Source organism: Osmia lignaria, chromosome 6 (assembly GCF_051020975.1).
Source record: "Osmia lignaria lignaria isolate PbOS001 chromosome 6, iyOsmLign1, whole genome shotgun sequence".
Classification (NCBI taxonomy): domain Eukaryota; kingdom Metazoa; phylum Arthropoda; class Insecta; order Hymenoptera; family Megachilidae; genus Osmia; species Osmia lignaria.
This window is the reverse complement of record NC_135037.1, coordinates 1,060,590-1,084,932: the sequence shown is the minus strand read 5'-3', so window position 1 is coordinate 1,084,932 and position 24,343 is coordinate 1,060,590. Positions and strand designations below refer to the sequence as shown.

Below are 24,343 nucleotides of genomic sequence, written 5' to 3'. Positions count from 1 at the left end.
AATATTAGAACTAACTTTATTTGTGTCATCTTTTTTTATTGCTTTCCTTTCATCTTTCTTAGCAGCTGTTTTACTATCTGTTTTTTTCCCTGCTGTAACAGATTTTCGTGCATTTGTACGATTTTGCTGTTTTGCTTGACTTTTCAGTGGTCTAATGTTTCTGTAAATATAACGTAATATAGTATATTTAATGGCATCATAAAAATTGAGGTTAATATTCTACTCTTCACAGTTGATTACTTTTGTTCTGCAGGTGTCAGCGGTGGCCACACATCTGGATCCTTTGATACCGTCTGATTCCATGAGCGGTCTGAATTATTATAAGTCCATAAAGTTGGATCTCTTGTAGGTTCTTCAAACGATAAACATGAATTACCTATACATTTTTAAAATGTTATCATCTTATTTTTATAAATATTACTAATGTTATGAATAATATAAAAATACCTAATAATCTTTCTCCATGTGTGTCTACTTTGAAAAGCTGTAAAGTATTTGATGTTGCTTTCACTTTTTCAAATTCTTGAACAATTTGATGCTGAATAAGTTGCCACTTAGCTTTCCGTGTTGTGTCTGCAATACTTGTAAGTAATCGATGAATTTGTTGAACAACACTTTGATAATATACTCCAGACGTATCATAATTTCCAGTTAATGCCATTTCACGAGCCAATTTAGTATTTTCACAAATTTCATTTATTGAAATTGCCATTATTCTATTAAGAAATATATATATTGTTTACTTATATTGTATAATTTATACACATACTTTTCATTATAGTAAATACTTATACAAACACAAACATGCAAGTAATAAATGAAATAAAGTAATTATTGAATACACATAAAGTTAAATATAATTAAACAAAATGTAGCTAGTAGTATTGTAATTTTTCATTTTTTAATGTTAATTTTTAATTATCGTGTTAGTAATAATTTTTAATATATAAAAATAACAATTTATATATATATTTAGATAAATTAAAAATATTTTAATTAAATATCTCAAACACTATATATGTGTATATGTATGTATGTATATAAGTGATTACTGTCATAGTACTGATTATTTCATACAAACAATAACACAACTATAAAGTAAACATACTCATCAAATTACTTTTTGTGAAAAAATGCTTTAATTATTCTATACAAATACTGGGTGTATATTAGAATGAATAAAATCTGAAATTATGTAGAAACTATTTAAATAAGACAAATGTAACCTATAATTATAGTACTGTAAATTTAATTGTTAATAAAAACCTACTTAATGATAAACGGACATTTGTAATCTAATTTACTTGAATTTGTAAATCATGGTCGCCATATTATTGTTTATAAGTCAAGAGATTTATAAAAATCAATATTAATACATGTAGAGAAAAACTAATTTATAAAAAATGTAAAAAGGTCTTCATACATACAACTGTATATAGTACATGTTACAAAGTGTAAAGTACGGCAATATATACAATACCAAAGGCAAACGATGACAGCGGAGGTTATAAAAAGTGATTAATACGTTTAATATATTAATTTAATTTACCAGATTTAAAAACTATTATTTATTTATAAAGGTTTTCCCTTTCTTTATAATTACGTAAGTAGTATATTTTAATGTTATTTTATATACATACACGTATATATTGTATGTATATATTACTGTATTATTGCGTGATGCCGTACAGAAGAAGGAGCAACACACCTGCGTGATTATCTGCTGAAACATCCCCTAACGCCACTATGACGTGAAATCGTACGACAGTTATTCGTTGAGCACACGTAATGGTCGTTGCATTTGCTAGTACTTGATTATTGTTCAAAGTAATACAAATTTCTGCCATATTGTAACACGTAAGATATTTTCTTAAAAAATATTCTTTTGTCGATTTCACGATCATTTATCTTATTAGTAACTTGAAACAGTATTATTCGTGGAAATAGCATGTATTTATAAGATATTGCATGATATTTGTGTAATATTCTTTATATATTTTTTTAATACTATTGTGCTTTTATAAATGTTAATTTTGGATAATATCTTTCGTAGCCAGCACTAAATATCGAAGATCGATAATTCAATGATCGATTATACGTGTACTGAAATTTTTTAAAGCAGTTCAAAATTCAATTTAATGCTATGACATCGTTTTATGATAGTTATGATTACTATAAAAAAATGTTGCAATTGCAAGAGAGATTACGGAAAAGGTGAGTGTAATATGTTTGTTTTGAAAAATAAATAAAACTATATAAAAATATGTGTTTATTATACAACGGATGTAGTGAAGAAGAAAGGATAAGATTAGAGGAGAGATTTAAAACACTGATGCAAGAATCTCGTAATAGGTATGTTTCTAACTATAATTTTTGTTTAATTTATGCAAATTATAAACCGCACTTTAGCAGAGATTATTAACTTTATTTGGGTTTTGCGTAATAATTCGTAAAAATCTTAGACATTGTGTATTGATTAGTAAGTGACCTACTTTTTACGGATATTCTAATCAATATGTGTAAACATAACCTTCGCCTTGAAGCTAGTTTCGGACATAAATTTCATATCTGTATTTTTATTTGCAAAAGACATTAATATTTCATCTTCCTTCAAACACGTTATTATACATTAAAATTTAAAGAATGTGTCTTTTATTTTTATTTAATTTCAAATAAGGGTGAAAATGATTAAAAATCGAAGATTGTTCCCATCATAAGTTTCACATATCTACCAGATGAAGTATATAACTACATATGTATATAGGTACATAGCAGAGGTGCAGATTAAAAGGAAAACTAGTGATTACTACTAGTGTGTAACAGTTTCGCATATAGTTGAAAAAAGGGCAGAGAGAAGGAAATAATCGAAAGTAGTGAAAGTGGCGAAGTTAGTTTTGTGGATATATGTATGTATGTAGGTACATATAGTACCGAGCATGGAGATCTTCCTAAGGAAAGAAAGATTCCATTATTTATATGTAAACATTCACTCGGGCCAATTTAATTTAATATTTATTTTATTATCAATAATTTTTTGAAACTTTAAAATTATAATTAAGAATTTTTGAGATTCAAATTTCTAAATTTCAAATTTTCATGATCCAGAATACAAACCTTGAAAAAATATTAATAACAAAATAAATACATATGTACATAAAATTTCCTCAGGTAAACATTTGTATATATACGAGTAGTGGGGTGTTATTCTCCTAGAATACAGTCAACCCTCCTATAACGCGGTACTCTCAGAACGCGGTTTCCATATAACGCGGAGCTGAAAATGCGACAGCCCTCCTATAACGCGGTACTCTCAGAACGCAGTTTCCATATAACGCGAAGCTGAAAATGCGACAGCCCTCCTATAACACGATACTCTTACAGCGCGGTTTCCGTCAACAGCATCACAGTTCAGTGTTATAAACTGTGTTTATGAACTTTTGAAGTTTACTTATATGCATTGTTCATTGTGATTAGAAAAATTACACTAATTACATTTGCATTCTTCTAATTTTGGATTGCTTAGCTCCCTATAGAGAGGTTTTAGTGGAGTTAGAAAAAAAAGCTACAATCGAAAACCAATATGAAGATGCGCCAAGTGAGGAAGACATTTTGCCTATTAAAAGAAGACGAGTTAGGCGACTCATATTATCTGACAGCGAGGATGAGTGTTGAAAGATTAAATTTTACAAAAGTCTTTCTTGTTTTTGTTGGAAAACAGTTTTTCAGTTTAGTTTTGGTATCATTTCTTTATATAAACTCTTCAATTCAATAAAAATAATTTATAATTTATCTTGTCCTTATTGGTCTCCATATAACGCGGTACGAATAATGTGATTTGTACTAATTCTGCGTTTCTTATAGCGCGGTTTCCATACAACGCGGTAGACGGTTTCCATAGAACGCGCTACGAATTAGCCTGGTTTGTACGGTTAAATCCGAGTTTCTTATAGCGCGGTTTCCATATAACGCGGTACGCACTCACCGCGTTATAGGAGGGTTGACTGTACATACCATTTTCTCTACGGAAGACTACCATGTTCGGTACTGTACAATCGACTGCAACGAATAAATGGAGGGGGAGGAGCTATCCAGTATTATTCTTTTAGTCTTGGGCTAATCAAGGGAAGAAGAGTTTAACCTAGAATTTCTTGTTTTCGTACTTATAGAACATGGATAAATAAAGTGAATAATGTAACACTCCTTCCTTTTCATTTACTTTTTAATTAATCTAGTAAAACACGCCTACGTTCGCCACGACTATCGCTCTCGCAACTTGCAACGTGACAGAATTATTTATTGATTTCATCAAGTTGCATACTGCACACTTTAATGCAGGCATGGTCAAAATCCTCTCTACCAGCGGCTGAACGTTTCCCACTATTAGATACCCTGTCTTCCCACCATCAATCAGCCCGAACCCCTATAAACGTGTAACGTGCAGTAACTCGGAGATACATTCGATGTTGAGATAAAGACAGCGTATGCGAGTAATAGGTAATACTTAAGTACTGTTGAGAGATGGAAAGAACATTAGGAAAAGGAATGCGGGTACGATTGGTCGAAGTTGGTACGTCACGCCTCACGCACATGCATTCTAGATTATCGCGCGCTATTGGCCGATGCGATCACACACTAATCGGGTCGCCTGACAAAGAAGAAAAATGAAACTTCGCGACAAAGCGAGATGGTACGAAGTCAAGTTGCGGCGAACTTTGAACGCAAGGATCAAACGTGGGGACACGGCGGAGCGTGCGAAGTACATACTCCCTTTGCCTATGTACCGTCCCATTAACGTTCTTTCCATCTCTCGACTGTTCATATAGCGGAGGACCTTCTCTTCCGGTTCAGAGGAGTTAGAAAGTACGGGTGGTAGAGAATTGTGACTCGTGAGTCACAGTTTGACCGGCAGTTCGTAAAAATGAACGATCAAGATGAAATTTTGAGGGGGAGGGGGGAGGGAGGAGGGGACCCCAAATATAAAATGGTATCTTCGGCTTCCTATTAGTTTCCGAGATATTAATTAAAAACTTTCGTACAATACATAGAATGTTTCCTATACAGACGTAACTAACACAATCGTCTTCGCTGTACATAGTAAGCTGACATCGTCAAGTGTCGAACAGCCGTGATACAGCTGGGATTCCAACCTGACTATCAAAGGGTGTCCTATTCAAAACTTTGGAAATACAACGACTGTTGCAGTGTTACCGGCCGCCTTCCGGCGGCCGGAAATTTATCTGCCCTAACCTAACCTACGTATAAATCAATTGTGTTTAATTCCTTGAGAATTAGTAATAAAATATAAAACATAACGTAATGTAATTAAAAAAATGGATTTTACATGGAACACCCTATAGAAATGGAAGCCGATATTGCTATGGTGTGAACGGCTGTTCGACACTTGACGATGACGGTTGCTATAGCGAAGACGGTAGTGTTAGTTACGTTTGTATAGGAAAAATTCTATGTATTGTATGAAAGTTTTTAATTAATATCTCGGAAACTAATAGGAAGCCGAAGATACCACTGTATATTTGGGGTCCCCTCCCCCTCCCCCTCCTCCTCAAAATTTCATCTTGATCGGCGACCGGTCGTATTCGGAACTACATACAGCCAAAATGAGTAGTAATGAGGCTGTAGCAATAAAAATAAAGAAATCAATACGTATTAAAAAAATTATATTATTTATAAAATTAAAAATAATTATTTAAAAAGGAAACGGTATCACTGATGTTGATAATTTTTAAATATGTTTTAAAAATACGAACTTTCGTTTAGGGAGGCTACAGCCTTGCAGTCCTTATGAATGAGCCGACACTGATGAGTATTATTGCCGGTTCCGCGTATCTTACCAAATTACATATGTGTATTTCGGTTCTGTATTAAAAGTAAACGCAGACCAACAATTTTCTTTCATACCTTTTAACCGACTTTGAAAAGAAGGAGGAGGTTACTCAATTCAATCAGTATATTTTGTTTTTATGTATGTTCCCCGATTACTCCGAGACGGATCGACCAATCGGAACGGAACCTTTTGGATCATATAGAGCAGGCCTGTCCAAGTAGGGGAAATTACTCCTGGAACACATGTTTTTGGTCCCCTTCCAACGCTGCTCCTTCAAGTAAGGTGGGACGGTTCCGACTACCGTCTCTCCGTCTTTCCTACCGTCTTTGGTAGTCGGAACCGTCCCATCTTACTTGAAGGAGCAGCGTTGGAAGGGGACCCAAAACATGTGTTCCAGGAGTGGATTCCCCTACTTGGACAGGCCTGATATAGAGTATGTCTCCCGATTGGTTCCATAAAAAAAATATTTTGCATTTTTTCATTCTTAACGACTTTTATTGCAAAAAACGTAATGCTGTATTAAAATTTTTCGGCGTTTAATCTGCAAGGAATGTACCGATCGCTATGAAACCTTTCACATTTAGTAGCAGATATATCCGCGATGATCCCGTTTGCAAACATTTATGCAATTTGTTATTGTTAATACATATTGTCATAGCAAAAACCCTATTCCTTGGTGTTACTTTGTAAGGAATGCATCAGTCACGGTGAAACCTTTCACATCTAATAGGTAATATTTTCACGATGACGTCACTTACAAAAATTTATGGAATTTGTTATTGTTAATAACTATTGTTATAGCAAAAACCCTGTTCCTTAGTCTTATTTTGCAAAGAAAGTATCGATTGCGATGAAACCTTTCACATCTAATAGGAGATATTTCCACAATGATCCCACTTGCAAAAATATTGTATTAACCATCTAAATTCGATCAATATATTTTTGTTGGTTTTTGGTTATTAGCTAACCAATGAAAACACATAACCACCTTACGGTATCCTACAAATACTGCTCGTTCCACTAAAAAGTGTGAAATATAATAATTTTTAACAAAAAATACAACCGACTTCGAGATGTGCTAAAATGTGTAAAATAATTTATATTTTATTTATACAACTATGTTTCAGTTATTAATAAAACCTCTTGGTGCATTAATAAAATGCGCTAAAGAGTATGAAATAATTTCTATTTCATTTATACCAATACTCCACAGCTATTAATAAAACCTATTTAATCATTAAATAGTATACTAAATACATTTCAACGCTTTTGGAGGCGGCGCAAAATTAAAAGTACCCGAATAAAAGATGCTGCTAATAACGATCTGATTGCGGTATGGCGAACTTGGTGATTACATAATCAGTCGAACATTATAGGTACGGCTGAGAATATTTGTAATTGTAACGATTGTATCAGAAATTGGCAGCACTTCTGATGTATATGCAGTTAATCCACAATAGGTATGTTGATTCCTGTTGAATATTGTTTACTTGAAATTATCAAATGGGTTATTTATCATACGCCTGAACTAGGATCTTCCTAGTAGAAGAAAAGCTTTTAATTTTGCGCCAGCTTCGAAAAGGTTGAAATGTATTTAGGGGTGTGTTTCCGAATAGCCCCGTTAGAATTGAGAACTCGGGTTCGGTATATAACCTAAATTGACTACCAGAAACCGATTAAAATTGGTTTCAGAGCTGGATGTCTTACCGTTTTTGAGATATCGTGGTAAGAAGTTTTGTAAAATTCTGGGACTAAGTATGCGCTATTCGATACTGACCATGCGCGATTCACTACTGCGCATTCGGGGAACGTTAGGCGCATGCGTATTGAGGCTAATAAAACCATATAGACGATTCTCGCGCATTTTCTGATCATTACACTTCAAACTTTGAAGTGAATTTCAAAGCTTCAATTATCTTTCCGTAATTTTTTAAAATTTAGTATACTATTTAATGATTAAATAGGTTTTATTAATAGCTGTGGAGTCTTGATATAAATGAACTAGAAATTATTTTATACCTTTTAGCGCATTTTATTAATACACCAAGAGGTTTTATTAATAATTGTCACGTAGTTGTATAAATGAAATATAATTATGTATTTTACACTTTTTAACGCATCTCAAAATCGGTTGTATTTTTTGTTAAACATTATTTTATCGCAGGAAAATTGTTTGCTCTACCGCGTGATGTAATTAAATTCTCTCATAGAGTTGTAGTTTCTAAAATAAATTGAAAAATATCTGCAAAAATTAATGTTTCGTGTGTATAATTTTCAGTTTGGTTGTTGTTTAAACATATTTAAACATTTTTAATAACCGATATTATTTTATTCGCAACAGTTCATAGAATAATTTTGTTAGATACTAATGACTGTTATGAATGACTTTTACTATTCAAGCATAAAACATGACTTGAACGGTGTAATCAAATAATAACTTGATTAATGCTTAAAGATTATTAAAGTAAAACTTAATATTTGTAGCATATGAATGTGTAATACATTTTAAAGATAACAAAATCGATGTTAAATATTTGGATAGAAACATATGTATTTTAGTTCAAATAATTATTATCAACGTTTATACTTTGATGTTGTTTAAAAGATGAAAAGTTTATTTGTTTGTGATCATCGTTCAGTTAATTTAATAATTCAGTTAATATGCACAAGAAGTATTGTTTTCCGCTTGCAAGAATTCTTGGCGTCTGTGAAGTTAGCACGTCATTTTAAAAAGACAAAACTTTTAGCAACAGTTCTATTTACACTCGCAATAGTTCTACAGTTCCTAATAGGTTTCAGAAATAGTTCCGGCGAAATACCTAAAAAATAGCATCTTGAAAATATGAGGTGCCAACTTCGCGTGGCACCGCATTATGCGAAAAATGTTATTTAAATCATCATATTTTACAGTTTTCAAATAGTTCTACAGTTCCTGATAGATTTTAGCAATAGTTCCGACCGCGAGATATTAAAAAAACAATGTCTTATCTCAAAGTGGCAAGAACTTTTTTGTTTTTGATTTTACGTCATACGGGCCCTGATAACTTCCGATAGAATTCTCCGGGTTGCAAATGGAACTGTCATTAGAAATTTAGATTTTTCAAAAAATTTCACTTTGGGACTTGGAAACTGTCTGGGAACCTGAAACATAAAAGGGCTGGGGAAAATAGGGCAAAAATCGATTATCATAATTTCTCATGTTCTCATACTCCACCAGACAGGCGAATAAAAGTTTTAGCCACTTTAAGTTTCAGGTTCCCAGAAAGTTCCCTAGTCCCAAAGTGAAATTTTTTGAAAAATCCAAAGTTCTGATGACAGTTCCATTTGTAACCCGGAGAATTCTATCGGAAGTTTTTAGGACCTAATAACGTAAAATCAAAAACAAAAAAGTTCTGGCCACCATAATGGAAATTTGAGGTGCCAGCTTCGAGATTAAACATTGTTTTTTTAATATTTCGCGGTCGGAACTACTCTAAAATCTATCAGGAACTGTAGAACTATTTGAAAACTGTAAAATATGATGATTTAACCCCTTGCACTATGCGGAAACTCGGAAAAAGCCATGCCAAACACGGGGCGCCCGAATGGTGGGGATAGGAGCCGAGCGGTGCAGACAGAGTGTCGGAACTTTGAAACATGATATTTTGCGACTGAGAGTGCGAGAGAATTCGCAATCTCTGAGTTCGAAATCTCGATCACAAGTCAAACTCGTGATATTCAAGTTTGGCCTAAAATTTTTATCATGAGTCAGACTCGTCAAAATAGTGCAAGGGGTTAAATAACATTTTTCGCATGATGCGGTGCCATGCGAAGTTGGCAGCTCATATTTTCAAAATGCTATTTTTTCAGGTATTTCGCCGGAACTATTTGTAAAACCTATCAGGAACTGTAGAACTATTGCGAGTGCAAATACAACTGTTGCTAAAAGTTTTGTTTTTTTAAAATGAGGTGCTAACTTCACAGACGCGAAGTCTTGTGGGACGCCACAGGAGTAATGGCCGATGTACACGGTGCAAGAAATCTCGTTCGTGAAGAGCGTTCGAGGACCGCATCTCAAAACTTGCATGCGTGAAGGTGTTGACACGGTTCGAAATATAAATCGGATGTACCAACGCGTTTCATTCGAGCTTAGGGCTTAACTCTATATTTACTGACGGGACTTATCAGTTCCGTCAGTTATCTCATGGTACTGTATTAATTTAAACGCTTTGGGACCCATTGGGACTTTGAAGTCCACTTCAGCCAATAAAAAGAGACTATAAGGAAAGAGGGATGAACAGATAATGTATCAAGGAAAGAAGGATGAAACAGATAAAAAAAGCAGTAAATAAAGGGTTAAAATGGCAGAACGCACATGGCCTGCTTGGCCTGTCGTTCTTTCCGGATTCATTTTCGTGCGAGTCACGCACGAGAAACTCGTCAAATTTCCAACAAGTTGGAAACCGATTCGAGCTCGTGCATGCTGCATGCGTGCACGCACATGAAACATATACATACACGATTCGAGCTCGCATGCGAGTAGTATTCGAGGGCTTCTCGCACCGTGTACATCGGCCATTATTTTGTCTGTCGCCGTGAACGCTGAAATACCATTTCTAAAACGATGTCAAAGTGGAATAATCATCAAATGATGACTTTTATTCATCTTTATGAATCACATCCGTGTTTGTGGAAATCTGATTTATCAGATTATAAAAATCGTGACAAACGACAAAGTGCATTAGAAAATATTGTAGCAGAAATGAACATACCTAATTTTACATTAGTTGAATGTAAAAATAAAATTAAAAACCTGCGTTCACATTATTGTCAAGAACTCAAAAAGATTAAAAATTCAATGAAAAGTGGTGCTGGAAGCGAAGAAGTATATAAACCTTCTTTACCATGGTTCGCCGCTTTGGATAGTTTTCTACAACCACTTGTAACACAAAAAACGGTATCAAATTTGGAGGTAAGTAATTTATTATTTAACAAAAATTTATTAACTGACTTAAAAAAAGAGGTTTTCTGTTTCATTTGTTTGTATGTATGTATTTATGTGTGTATGAATGTATCTATACATGTTCGCGATTAATTGAAAATTGATACAAAAAATGTTGAAAGAATAAAAGAAAATAACAATAAATGAATTAACTTCAAATACTAATTTATTACAATCATTAAAGAGAAGAAAGACAAAAACGTTATATTGTTAGGTCTTAAGATATCGTTAATTAATCATTCTAAAATATTCACAATACTCATTTCGTATATTTATTGCGTGTCTCGCTGGATTATATGCAAATCGATTTGTTAATCCTCGTGTGATTTGTCTCCAATGACCCGAGACAATTTGTCCAAACTCTGTGTCTTCTCTGTCCACAATTTCTCGAGGCCAATAATTTTCATCTTTGCATGTTTGAAGCCAATTGTGTAAGGAACATGCAGCAAGTATCATTTTTTCAACCTTTTCTGGTCTATTCTGGTTTAATGTCGTTATCGAATATTCTAAACCACGTTATCAAAATGCCAAACGCATTTTCAACAACACGTCTGGCTCTGCTAAGTCGATATTTGTAAACTTTTTCCGCGGTACTTAAATGTCTTTTTTTCGTAAGGCTTCATTATTCGGGTTGTCAACGGGAATGCATCATCCGTAACTATTATTTCATTTTCCGGAATATTGAGACTGTTTTCGGTGAGTGCTGTGTAAAAGTTAGAATTCCGAAAAATTCCACCATCTGAAAAGGGACCTTTAGCTCCAATATGTAAATCGATAGTCAGCGTCCACAAGCGTCATTAATACTATACTGTACTTTTCTTTATAATTATAATAATCCGATCTACTGTTCATGGGCAAAATTATATTCACATGTTTTCCATCTAAAGCGCCAATTACATTTGGAAAATTCCAACGATGTTCGAATCTGCGTTGAATACGCTGCCATTTCTCAAGCGTAGAGAGTACCTGTAATAAAGTAACATATTAAACATGATAAGAATATATATTTTTCATTTTTAGATTGTTGATCACATAAATGTTACTGAAGACGACGCGACGAACGAAACCAAATGAAAAAACGTTTCAGATCGTAGTACAGTGGTACCTCGGTATACGTCTGCTTTGGGATACGTCCAATTTGGAATGCGTCCTGTTTGGACGTGACAAATTTTGCTCGGTATACGACATAAACTTTTTGTGTGAATTTTGCGTCATTTTTAATAATTATCTCATTGTCAGAGGAAAAATTAAATTAATAATCAATTATATTCGGAGTTGATGTACCATTAACTGACTGATCATACAAGTAAGGATATCATATAACAAAATATGGGAAAGGTTGGTTTGGTATACACCCCCGTTCATAAGTACCGGACACCTTTTAAAACAGAATACTCTTTGTAAAATTTTAATTACTTGTAACTTATTTGAATCTACGGAAGACATATTTTAAATTTTCATTATAGGCTCGGATAAAAAAGTTAAAAAATTGCCTTTTACTATTTTTGTCGCGATTGCGACAAACTTTAATTTTATTAAAACGACAAAAGCACATCATCTAGTATATTAATTTTTATAACTCCTCAATAAATCTCAAGTCATTTGGTCCAATTTTACTAAGAGTATTCTATTTTAGAAGGTGTCCGGATACTTATGAACGGGGGTGTAGGTCCTATTCAGTATATAGCGGAGTTCCCCAGAGTCCATAACTGCGACGCGCAGGTTGAAAGATGGTGGGGGAACGCAGCGAGCTCTCCGCTAATCGCTTTCTACTTCGTTTGGGAGTACCGCCAATCAGGGCGAAGATGCGCACGAAAGAACGAAAACTGGTCTTTTCTTAGTTATGGACTCTGGTGAACTCCGCTGTAAGTCCAAACATCAGGAACGGATTAAGGTCGTATACCGAGGTACCACTGTATAATTTTTGATCAAACAGCATCAAATGAAACAGGATAATGATTTGGAGGAACCAGTAACCCAAGCTCGAACTATGTTTCAGCAACAATCAACGAGCCATGAATCAACTGTTTACGCACAACCAACATTTACTGGACACTCGAGTTCAAGAAACACGAAAAGAAAAAGAGACGGTGACGAAACCGGTGAAAAATTTCTATCATCGGCACTACATAGATTAGAAACTATTTCAGCTAATGCAATCGCAACGTCTAAAAAAACCGAATTTGATATATTCGGACAAAGCGTTGCTGCGCAATTAAACAATATGACGTTGGAAGATGCGCTTCAATTGCAGTTGGAAATCCAACAGTTAATTACCAGAAAGCGTATAAACCATCGTATGCAGCTATTAAACAGACAACTACAACGAAACAATAACAATAGCCCTTCTTAATACATATTTCAAAGTCCTTGAGCAACCACTTCTGATTTTTCCCTTTCTACAGATTATTCTATGATCACCTATTTTCAATTATTTTAATTGTATATATATTTATCAAAATATTAAAAAATATTAAAATATTAATGCTATTTATATCACAATATTCATAAAATAAAACAATACATAAATATTACTATCCTGTATTTTTTACACTTACCTGTAAATATTCTTTCAAAACTGTTGTCAAAGCATCACAAACTTCAGGTATAAAACGGGATATTTTGTACTTGGCACTAGAAAAAGATACGTCAAACTATTGTATTAAATGAGTCACCTGAACATAAACAACGTAAAGTAATTTATAATTTGAGTTTTGATAACAGAAGCTCTCGCATATTTCTCCACTTTTTTTAAATGAGTGGGTGCACATTTTGTAATAAAACATTAAAGTGGTCTGGATTAATAATTGTAAGTAAATCTAAATATGTTTCGGAATGCAGCCACATCTTCGTTTCGCAATTCTTTTACTAATTGATCAGAAGCTCCAAAGTATCTACGTCTATCGATCCAGTTTTTTACCCACACTCTTCTGTTTTTTTTCTTTTTTATTTGTATTAACTTTTTAATTATACATATGTATAAGCACTTAACATGACGCTAACTATAGCAACACCTTCATTAACAGACTTCATTTTAAGCATTGAGGTCGAATGAAACGCGTTGGTACATCCGATTTATATCTCGAACCGTGTCAACACCTTCACGCATGCAAGTTTCGAGATGCGAGCCACGGATGCTCTTCACAAACGAGATTTCTCGCACCGTGTACATACACTGACAAGGGGAACTACCCAAGTGTTACACTCACTTATTAATGAAACTTTGCCAGCTTGTAGAGCTCGTCGAGCTGAACACGCCTATACCCCGTTCTGTGGGCAGACGACTAATTGTTTAAAAGATATTAATAATTAAAGTTAGTTACTACTTACACTGAGAAGTATGACAGACTCACACATACAACTCGCAATCTAGAGATCCACGGTTCGAATCCTTGATTCCCAACATTTTTTTTTTTTTTTTTTAATGATAATTTGTCTCTTTTTGAATAACTATTACATAAAAATTATCATAAAAAAAAAAACATTTTTTTGTGAACCGAGGATTTGAACCGTGGATCTCTACATTGCGAATTGTATGTGTGAGTTTGTCGTACTTCAGGATGTAAGGAGTAACTAACTGTAATTGTTAATATTTTTTAAACAATTAGCCGTCTGCCCACAAAACGGGGTATAGGCGTGTTCAGCTCGACGGGCTCTACAAGCTGGCAAAATTTCATTAATAAGTGAGTGTAATACTTGGGTAGTTCTCCTTGTGAGTTGCATTGAACTTGTCGCAGTGAAGTTGGCTACAAATTCACTAACACATTCACGCCGCGTCGGTGAGCCGATGGCGAGATCGGTTCATCGACGCTGAGGCGTGTATGTACACTGACAATGAGTGTAACATCGGCCATAATGGTCAATCTAATTGGTATATAGAGAGTTTTCGACAATAAGTGGAAGAAAATTCAAGGAGTAACTTTAAAAATTCAAATAAGAGAAAAATTAAGAATGACAGCGTGAGCGGTTTTGTGTTTTAGGTATTAACATAGAAAAAATTCAGTGGAAAGCACTTGAAACCGGCAGTCTGCACAAAGCACCAGTTGAACGTTGCATCAGTAAGCCTGGTGCCTACAAGCTTGCTGACAAGCATTGAGTATCCTAAGGGATCCTCAATGGTGGACCCAGTACTACTCCAATGAGTGTTCTCGCCGAAGAATTCACGGCCACGGTGCATACAGCATGGAATGTGGAAAATACCAAATGTTTTAATTTAGGAATTTGAAATTTAGTAATTGCGGAATTGTCTAGTTACTTAGTTACTGATTTTGACTATTATTATACACGCGCTTGCTGATCCATATTCAAGTATCAATGCTGTACGAATTGTTGGTTTCAGGCGCTTTTGTAAATAAAAAAAAAAAAATAAAAAAGAAGAAAGAACTATGAACGCATTTTCATCCTATTCTGACCTTAATAATGACCTCTTCAATTTTTTCTCTTCTGTTGTTGTTGTGTTCGCGTGTAAGTCGGTCGAAGCCAATAAACACATGTGCTTTCTTTAGATGAAAAAGAAAATACTTTATTCTTGGCAGATTCTTCCACCTCGCTAAATACGTTACAATATCTCTTTTTGTACATCTCACTCATCATCTCTTTCCTTATTCCATTCTCACATCCGGTGTCAAGAGGGGTTCACACGTCCACGGTAATAAGGACCCGCCTTGACGTATATCGTAGTCTCGGTCATGACAGTTGTCAAACACTTTATATAAATACATTACATATTAATGTTCTAGAATTTAGGAATATGCTGTTGGATAATATAAGATATAATATTCCGATAATGAAAATTTTACTGGCAATGAGTTTGAAGTAGGAAGAAATAACAACATTTTTATTGTTGCAGGCATTATACGTGTATAAGTCGATTACGTTTAAGATATATAGAGTTTCTAGAGGAACAACGTACGAAGAATGACAAAAATCACAAACTTCTTGAAACATTAAATAACGTAGACGATAATCTTGAGTTGATGACTGCAAAAATAAATAGGCTTAACGTTCTTAAAGTGAGTTTATTTATTTTCAATAATATAAATGTTGAAAGCATATAGCACCATCGGAATGCTTGATTGCAATTTAAATATGGTTTATTTTTGTACATTTTAAATCTACATAAACAGGGTGTTTCGTTTACCTTGTCTACCTTAATATCTTCATTATTATTAATGGTACAAAAAATGTGCCAAGATACAAAATTGTTTGGTTCAAAACGACAAATATTTATTTAGGAAAATTTTTTATGATTATTTGCAAAGCAAACGACCTTGTCGAGCTGAATGGCCTTGAAATATGATGCCAAGATCAGTATTCTGAACAAATTTTCCCTATAAATATTACCGTCGCTTGCACAAACATATTCGATATGTATACCTATTATATTTTGCTGTTTACTACATGTGCGTTATTAGTCTGCGGTATTAGTTCCATCGAAATTGTCGCAGTGAAGTTGGCGCACTAACACATTCACGCCGCGTCGGTGAGCCGATGGGCGAGGTGTCGACGACGCGGTGTGAATGTGGTTAGTGACTGTGTAGCCAACTTCACTGCGACAAGTTCAATGCAACTTACAGTGTACATATCAAGTCTGGAACCGCCAGTATCTCGAACTGCTAAAAATCCTATCGGTGTCTGCATAAAAAAGGAGATTCATTTTGCAATAATATTTGATTATTATTGAATGAAAGGTTTGCTTAAAAGTTCAACACATGTGCTCTCTCTGCGCTCTCACTCTGAAGTAATTGAACGTAACATAACCTAATTTATCCTTGGGGTAATTCAAACAGTCGTATCCTGAATTTAACTCATTTCTTCCAGAAAATATTGTGAAGCTAAACTTCGTGTTGCGTGTACGCAATACTGGGAAGAAATGGGTTAATTCAAAAATGAATCAGGTTAGCTTGGGTTAAATTACTTTGGGTTGAGAGTGCAGGAGAAAGGGCAGAGTTCACGTGTTGAAATTCTAAACAAATCTTTCATTCAATAATAACTAAATATTATCACATGTATCAACTTTACTGTAAAATGAATGTCCTTACGTATTCTATATTTAGTAATTTTGTAATTTAATAACTTTATTTTTGGTTAGGTTAGGTTATATTAATATTCCGGCTGCCTTTAGCAGCCGGCCACGAGAGTCAAATGTTATAATTTGAATTTTTAGTTCAGCCGTTGCACGAATAGGAGCCGAACTACATGGTGCTATTTACAGAAACGGTATGCAAGCGAGCCGGTACACATACGACCACGAGCGCATACGTATAGGCAAAATTCACAGTACATAGTAGTAACAATATCCTTTCGCGAATATCTCGCAAACTAATCGAGTCCGACATAGCTTACAGGAAAAAAGTTGTTTAAATTGTCGAATTTTACAACATACCTAAAAATCATCAAAATCGGAGGGGGAGTATCTCATCTACAAATTCACCGTTTCTTACACCAAAAGTTTTTTTATGCAAGATACTCCGCTTAAAAAAGTATTAGTGGTGGTCAACCATTGCACCTGCTATTCCAAGCATAGACCCATCGGATCTGTTTCAAGAATCACGTGGCACTTTAGGCGCTAATAAAGTAATAATCACTGCCACTTCCAAAATAAGCGAAATTTCTTGCACAAAAATTAATAAATTTGTAAGCGCAGTATGTTCGAAACTATTTGAAATCAAATGTATATATACTACGTATATCTCTTCATGGTCACTTCACGTCATAAATGTCGCGTTTTGAGTCGAGTATTTTTGGAGCATGTAATATTTCCAGACAACATATTTCAAGATCATCGAAATCGGTGAGGTGTACTCTTTTCTGAATAATTACAAATTTAATTTATGTTATTAAATGTATCTTTTTACTGTCAACTTTATTTGTTAATAACTTTTTAATTAATACTGAGCGATGGTTAATACCTTACGAAATTTTCTCAGGAAAGTGTCCTTAAGATAACATACATATATCAAGATCAAGGTGATTGAAAGTGCTTCCTCTATCATAGATAATTACCGAAAGAGTAATTCAAAATGTTGACTTCGACAATATACACCTAAGAACTATATCCGTGCTGAAAGTATTAAGGTGGACAAGATAAACGATACACCTTATGAAATGGGCATGGACCCCACGAGAGCATGCGTGTATGTACCCTGACAAGGGAACATCGGGGACTAATACACTCCGATTTTTATGAAACTTTGCATAAATATTTATTAGACCTGTTTATGAAGATAACTGTAATTCGTTGGTGCCCGTTTTTCACTTTGAGGGAGATATCAACCCTTTTATCCGAACCGCCCTTTCTATATACGTGCTTATAAATCGTAAACAACAAAAGATATCAAAGAATAATTGAAATAAAAGTTATATCGTTTCTTGAGGTCTATAAAGCTGCGTGTAAGTTTTTTTTTAAAATCATCCTTTTTGCAAAATTGAATTCCCCCTCCCCCGCCGTTTTGAAAAACTTCACGCAGTTTTATAGACCTCAAGAAACGGTATAACTTTTATTTCAACTATTTTTTTATATCTTTTGTTGTTTACGATTTATAAGCACGTATACAGAAAGGGCGGTTCGGATAAAAGGGTTGATATCTTCCTCAAAGTGAAAAACGGGCACCAACGAATTACAGTTATCTTCATAAACAGGTCTAATAAATATTTATGCAAAGTTTCATAAAAATCGGAGTGTATCAGTCCCCGATGTTCCCTTGTGAGTTGCATTGAACTTGTCGCAGTGAAGTTGGCTACAAATTCACTACGCATTCACGCAGCGTCGGTGAGTGAATGCGTGGCCAACTTCACTGCGACAAGTTTAATGCAACTCATTGTACATTTACGGGCTGCTGTTACGGACACAAACTCAAACCAGTCATTTAGAAGCAAAACTCAGTAAAATTTAGAAAATAAAATATTTTAAATAGTGTTACGTTTCCGTCTCGGAAATTTCCTTATTTGGTGTCATGAACCCTTCTCGGAAATTTCCTTATATGGAGTCGGATGTGCACACCCGGCATAAACAGTCTTCTAGAAAATTTGAGACCAACGCAAAGCAAAGGCGCGGTCCCTCGGAGTCACATAGAGTCCGTCCCCACCACCCTTTTTTACCTTAATTTTTTGGTATAAAAAGAGTGGCGGCGAAGGCACTTTGGGTCTAGTTGAAGTCTAGAAACGGTTCGATACACGTCAGTACGTTTCTCTTACGGATAATCTCTCCAACAAGGAAACTCAGCAAGATCGGGTATTCAAGTCCCTTTCAAGCACTCAATAACTATACAGTACATTGTCTACTGTTAAGCATTATTCTGATCGTTGTAGTCCGCCCCCGTTTGCTCGCGTTCACAAAAACCGAGAAGGATTAGATTCTTGCTTCGCGGAATCGAAACTAAAACTCTTATTCAGTTCATTTAAACTTATAAATTAGAATTTAACTCGTAGAACACCGTGACAGTTACACTCAACAATTGTAAGCTCCCAGCAAAGAGAATAAATTCGTATTATTTAACTTATTTATTTCTGTTCAATTATATTGACTAGTCCAGAAAACTCACTAAGGTGTACCTTTACCGCTCGAGATACACTAATCAAGTTACGAGACCTAATACTAACATTTCCTACCGCTTCCTACGTTAGCCATAAGTAGGTTCGTCCTCACCTCATCACCTTTCCTGTGGCTCCCTACGTTAGCCATATGTAGGTTCATCTCCGCGTCTACTTCCTTAGGCTCCCAGTATTAATAACAGCACTGGTTAAGCCATTAATAATACCATAACCGAAATTAAGCCTCGGCTATGCAGCCGCCCCCTCCGGCTCGTAACAATAGGAAACGAAGTTTCGACAAATAAATTAATTTTATTTTAATAATAATCTAAAGTAGACAACTATGCCCGCGAGAACGCGGTGCATGGATGTGCAAGTGACAAAGAATTTCTCAATTTGAAAATTTGAAATTTCTATATTTCTTATTCCTTAATTGATAATGCCTAATTGTTACATTTACCAAACATCCCAGTATCCGTGAGCTCTCCAACTGGCACTTGATCTACCCATCATCGATCTACAGTATGAAATAAAATGAAATGAAATAATTGTATTCGTTAATATTTCGCTTTTTGTTTAAAATATTGTTTTAATTGACTGCGTAACATCTAATATTTTAATTATATATTTCTATTTTGGGTAAACTTGTAGAAAAGTCGTTCCCCCCCCCAATTCTGATCATTTTTAAATATGTTGTAAAATTCGACATTTTAAACAACTTTTTTCCTATAAACTATATGTCGAACTTGATTAGTTTGCAAGATATTCGCGAAAGAATATTGTTACTACTACAGTGAATACCGCCTATACGTATGCATCCGTGGACGTGTGCGCATCGGCAACACAGTAACGTATCTCCGGCGCGCCGTACGGTAGCCGAAATATTAATTTAACTTAAGCTATCCTAACTTAATCCACTGGTTAGGTTAAATATATTATAGAAATCCACATTTTTATCAAATGTTTACCTTTACCTCTTATCCGTCTAGATTAGGTTAGATTAGGTTAAATTAATATACCAGCAGTCATAAGGCGGTCGGCCATGCAATTCAAAATTATTGAAGTTTGATTTTTAAGTTTACCGTCACAGATTTTTAAGTGACAGTGACATATACTGTTACGGATGCATACGTGTAGGCAGAATTCACTGCATGGTAGCGATATTTTTTCGCGAATATCTTCAAAACCAAGCGAGTCCAACTGGTTTATTAGATGAAAACAGTTGCTTAAAATGTCGAATTTTACAACATATTTAAAAATCATTGAAATCGGAGGGAAAGCGCCTTCTCTACAACTTCACCAAAATTTGTAATCTATATAGTATATATTTCTTTTTCTAGGAACAGTACGAAGATTATCATCGCAAAATTGATGCAATTTATATGTTACCAGAAAATACTAATAATGGCATCGATAAAATAAAAAAAGTCGAGGACAGGAATCCAAAGAGGAATGTAACTGTAAAATATTTACCTTCTGAAGTAAAACGTAAACCATCATCGCAAATGGTTTGGTTGGATTATCAAACGAATCCATCGATTTCTCTTTCTTCATCAAATTTAATTAACGAGGCAAAAGGCGGTCTGCAGCACACAACACAATTAAAACCCTTAAATCAACAAATCAGTAATACTCAGAATATGTTTCACATACATCAACTACCTCAACTACCTCAACAAAATAGTATTCAGAATGTACCACTTGAGAATTTGTCGTTGCAACATTTTCAATATAAACTTCCGTATCGTCAAATTGATTCAGATTTGTACGTTTCAAAAACATTCTCGAATTTACCACTGAATTCATTAAGTGAACAAGATGTTACATATTTATCCAAATCTCCAAAACAAATGGAACCAATTCAAGTAAAATCTAGATATACTAATAGCAATATATCATATCATAAATCGTTGAATGTACCTCAAAGTCAATCCAAAGGTCATATTAATTCAACAGTAGGTTTACATTCTTTTCGACCAGAAAGTAGGAAAATATCACTAAGCAATACACCTTTGCGGATGAAAAATGTAAATTATAGATCTACACCAGTAACTGTAGAAAGAATTAGGCCTAGTACATCTCTATCAAGGGCAACATCAAATTCACCAAAGTGTACTTTCCAAAGTTATTCGAATTATCCTTTAAGAAATGTTAACCGTTTGCAAAAATCGGTTGCTGATACTCCTATGCGCTCACTGATGCTTTCCAATAATGAATACTTTCCTTCCAAAAATTTAAACGATGTAAAAATTTCTCAAGAAAGTAAAAAATCTTCAATGCAGGAAAGTGAAAGTAGAACAGCAACGATTATAGAGAATGAATTAGATAAATACATTGCTAATATTTATAAACTCCATCAGGACCATAACATGCAAAGTTTAAATTATGAAGAAAATAAAAATACTTCATCGGATAACGATCGACAGTATTACGCAGAAAACCAGTCAAATGAAAATTTATCTAAAGATATTGAGGAGGTTTTAGCGTTGGCAGGTGATCTTGCATCTAAAACAGCAGATTTAAATGATGCCATTGATATTCCAATTTCAGAGAAAAACCGTGCTGTACATGAAGGATTCGAAACATCCGTAGTGGTAGAAAAAGATAAAATCAGTGCCGATACTACATTGTATGATCCAAAATTAAATTTATGCGAAAATGTTGAAAAGCCTGAGCAACAACTATCTACATTACACGTAGACCAAAATATTGATTCTGTTGTTTTGTCAAATGATAAGTTCACAGAACAGAATGATGATGCAAATGTAATTTTAAAAGAAAACTTGCATCATGAGAAACCTTTTAAAGAACATGGTGTTTTTGTCTCAAAGGAATCACAACTCGATCATTGTTCCTTTGAGGCTGTTGAAGAATTAAAACCATGGGATTTAGATTCTATACAAAAACAAATAAAGGAAGCAATGTTAACTGTAGAAACTGAAAATGAATTTAGTGAAGATGAAATAATTAACAATATTCCTGAACTAAATGAAGATAACACAAAAAAAGTTGAAGAAATAAATGAAGTAACGATTGCAAAAAGTCAGGTGGGAAATCAAGATTTTAAAAAGGAAACAAATTTAGATAACATAAATGATCAATTAAACGTACAAAGTAATGATTATCTTGAGTTAAAAGAGGACCCTATAGACAACTGCAAAACAGAAACAAGCGAGGTTTCTGATTTACCTAATAAGAGGTTAGAAGATGTACAATATTATATGAATAATGAGAACATTACAGAAAATTCGGAACCGGAACATTACACATTTACTGAACAGAAAGAAATTGACAATGTACAAACAGATGAGTGCTATGAAACAAATGAAAGTAATGTACAAGAATATAATGATCAAAATTACATTGAAGAATCTAATCAAGCACAAAATTATATGGACAATTTTAAAACAGAGCAGTTTAATTTAAACGAAGAATATAGCTGCAACCAAAATATGTCATATGAAGTTAATCAAGACATAAATTATGATCAAAATGTTCCCTCTCATGATAGTCAACAGCAAGAATATCAAGAATATGTACAAGAGTCAAACGAACATAACTCTGAAAATCAGTATGAACATGTTTATAACATACAGTCTCAGGAAAATTTAGATCAGCAGGATGCGTGTTATCAACAACCTGACCCAAATCAAGCATCTGAAACTAATATGGATCAGTCTCATGAATATATGGATTTTAATCGATCAGAAATCATGCAAAGAGATGAAGATAAACCGAGTAAATATGAGCAATCACAACAAGAAATAGAAGAAGTATCAGAAAAGTTTAACGAGTCTCAAAATAAAAGTACAAAAGCACTAACTGAAAATGAATCAAATCCGAAAAAGGATGTAATCAAATCTTTATTAGATTCTGATACAGATAGTACAATTGAAAGAAATGTTTCAAATACAGAAAGCGATTTTGATTTTAATTAAAATGCTAGAAATATAGTAGTTTAGCTTTACACAAATAGTAAATTTGCTTCTGTATTTTGTTTTTAATGCTAAATCAAATACATTTATAAGTAAATTAAAAAACAAATTTTGTTACAATGTGTTTTTATATTTGTTTTATATTGCGAAGCAAATTGATTTTGTAATAGTATTTAACCTGTTTTTAACTCTTACAGTTGATGCTGCAATTTTAATACATAAGGTGCCACATGTTACATGGAACCTACTTCAGCAATTCATTCAGCACTGGGATACAATAAAAAAAAATTTACATAAATATATATTCTATCGGACCTTGTTTATGAAATATAACAAGTTTTATGTTGTACCATTTGATATCTGATTATTACACAGGAGTCAAAATGTCTATTGCATTTTAAGGTGTCATTGATCTCGTCTTTCTTAGTACTTCTTGATATTTATCAAATTGATTGGAAACTTTGTATAGTTATTATTCACAGAAGGAAGTAATTCATAAAGTATTATGATAGTTTAAAAAATACTCAAATGATTGTATAAAAGACATCAAAGTTATTTGTAAATAAAATGGAAAGACTAGTTCTTCTTAATAAAACTATTGCAACACAAAACTTACTGTTTCATAAACAAAATCAAACATTGCATATGTTTATATAAACTTTTTTTATTGTTTATAAGTATTGAATCAATTTCAAAAGTAAATTGAACATACTACAAAACAGCTTAGTATGTAAGTACATATATGAAACACAATTGGATTTTATTCTTAATATTTGCAATTTATTATGTGCATGTACAATGCAGATTTAATTAGATTCCGTCCTGAATGCCTTATAAGCTGTAGGTGTTTCCTTCATTTCAAAATGTATATTTTTTTAACAATGTAAAAAGCATAAAAATAGTTAATTGTAGAATGTAAACATGTCGCAATTAAGAATTACAAAATATTAATGTATGTTTTAATGTAAAAATTATTAACTACTCCTGTATATTGTAAACAATAAATAAGTCAAAGCTTACGTTTACGAGTGAAGTTATGTTATTGTTATT

The 24,343-nt window shown here is 33.7% G+C and overlaps 5 protein-coding genes across 17 annotated transcripts in view; 3 read left to right on the top strand and 2 right to left on the bottom strand.

Moving 5' to 3' along the window:
- Positions 1-395, top strand: part of LOC117601683 (RNA-binding motif protein, X-linked 2) — an 8,635-nt gene extending 8,240 nt beyond the window's left edge. Inside the window, exon 6 of the mRNA XM_034318802.2 lies at positions 254-395. The gene's annotated coding sequence lies outside the window, so the exon portion shown is untranslated. The remainder of the gene's footprint in view (positions 1-253) is intronic.
- Kat60 (katanin p60) overlaps positions 1-1,782 on the bottom strand; it is a 3,893-nt gene extending 2,111 nt beyond the window's left edge. The window contains exons 1-4 of one of the 4 annotated variants that reach the window (XM_034318764.2): positions 1,641-1,782; positions 448-716; positions 241-376; positions 16-160 (exon numbers count right to left, since the gene is read on the bottom strand). In XM_034318764.2, the coding sequence (XP_034174655.1) occupies positions 16-160; positions 241-376; positions 448-716; positions 1,641-1,732 (642 nt within the window). In that variant the 5' untranslated portion in view covers positions 1,733-1,782. Of the gene's footprint in view, positions 1-15; positions 161-240; positions 377-447; positions 717-1,304; positions 1,346-1,427; positions 1,570-1,640 lie in introns of those variants that run through there. The other 3 variants (XM_034318765.2, XM_034318767.2, XM_034318766.2) reach the window with 3 other exon arrangements.
- LOC117601663 (uncharacterized) lies at positions 1,719-23,308 on the top strand. Of its 5 annotated transcripts, XM_034318732.2 has the most exons (5): positions 1,719-1,857; positions 2,054-2,214; positions 2,290-2,352; positions 15,676-15,838; positions 20,699-23,308. In XM_034318732.2, the coding sequence occupies exons 2-5, from the start codon at positions 2,144-2,146 to the stop codon at positions 23,294-23,296; spliced, it is 2,895 nt and encodes a 964-aa protein (XP_034174623.2). In that variant the 5' UTR covers positions 1,719-1,857; positions 2,054-2,143; the 3' UTR covers positions 23,297-23,308. The 5 variants fall into 5 exon arrangements, with proteins under 5 accessions (XP_034174623.2, XP_034174626.2, XP_034174625.2 ...); XM_034318735.2 differs by lacking the exons at positions 1,719-1,857; positions 15,676-15,838 and having other exon boundaries at positions 2,185-2,214; XM_034318734.2 differs by lacking the exons at positions 1,719-1,857; positions 2,054-2,214; positions 2,290-2,352; positions 15,676-15,838 and adding an exon at positions 16,916-17,045.
- On the top strand, positions 9,227-13,316 carry LOC117601680 (uncharacterized). The gene is made up of 2 exons (XM_034318795.2): positions 9,227-10,796; positions 12,826-13,316. The coding sequence occupies exons 1-2, from the start codon at positions 10,449-10,451 to the stop codon at positions 13,177-13,179; spliced, it is 702 nt and encodes a 233-aa protein (XP_034174686.2). The 5' UTR covers positions 9,227-10,448; the 3' UTR covers positions 13,180-13,316.
- Positions 10,788-24,343, bottom strand: LOC117601685 (uncharacterized). Of its 6 annotated transcripts, XM_076688720.1 has the most exons (5): positions 24,314-24,343; positions 20,832-20,941; positions 19,819-19,875; positions 13,385-13,460; positions 11,026-11,792 (listed from the first exon to the last, which is right to left on the bottom strand). In XM_076688720.1, exons 3-5 carry the CDS (start codon positions 19,869-19,871, stop codon positions 11,580-11,582), a joined length of 342 nt encoding a protein of 113 aa, XP_076544835.1. In that variant the 5' UTR covers positions 19,872-19,875; positions 20,832-20,941; positions 24,314-24,343; the 3' UTR covers positions 11,026-11,579. The 6 variants fall into 6 exon arrangements, 4 of the variants coding, with proteins under 4 accessions (XP_076544835.1, XP_076544834.1, XP_076544833.1 ...); XM_076688719.1 differs by lacking the exons at positions 19,819-19,875; positions 20,832-20,941; positions 24,314-24,343 and adding an exon at positions 15,239-15,580 and having other exon boundaries at positions 11,026-11,577; positions 11,641-11,792; XM_076688721.1 differs by lacking the exons at positions 19,819-19,875; positions 20,832-20,941; positions 24,314-24,343 and adding an exon at positions 15,239-15,572 and having other exon boundaries at positions 11,028-11,565; positions 11,641-11,792.

Bases quoted from the DNA above. Each gene is read 5' to 3' on its own strand.
- LOC117601663 (XM_034318732.2), top strand. From the start codon at position 2,144: ATGACATCGTTTTATGATAGTTATGATTACTATAAAAAAATGTTGCAA. The intron at 2,215-2,289 runs GTGAGTGTAATA...CAACGGATGTAG, and splicing joins CAAGAGAGATTACGGAAAAG to TGAAGAAGAAAGGATAAGAT. The intron at 2,353-15,675 runs GTATGTTTCTAA...TTATTGTTGCAG, and splicing joins ATGCAAGAATCTCGTAATAG to GCATTATACGTGTATAAGTC.
- LOC117601680 (XM_034318795.2), top strand. From the start codon at position 10,449: ATGTCAAAGTGGAATAATCATCAAATGATGACTTTTATTCATCTTTAT. The intron at 10,797-12,825 runs GTAAGTAATTTA...ACTATGTTTCAG, and splicing joins AAACGGTATCAAATTTGGAG to CAACAATCAACGAGCCATGA.
- LOC117601685 (XM_076688718.1), bottom strand. From the start codon at position 15,318: ATGTGTTTATTGGCTTCGACCGACTTACACGCGAACACAACAACAACA. The intron at 13,461-15,238 runs GTCAGAATAGGA...ATCTTTTTCTAG, and splicing joins TTGAAGAGGTCATTATTAAG to TGCCAAGTACAAAATATCCC. The intron at 11,793-13,384 runs GTAAGTGTAAAA...ACTTTATTACAG, and splicing joins TTTTGAAAGAATATTTACAG to GTACTCTCTACGCTTGAGAA.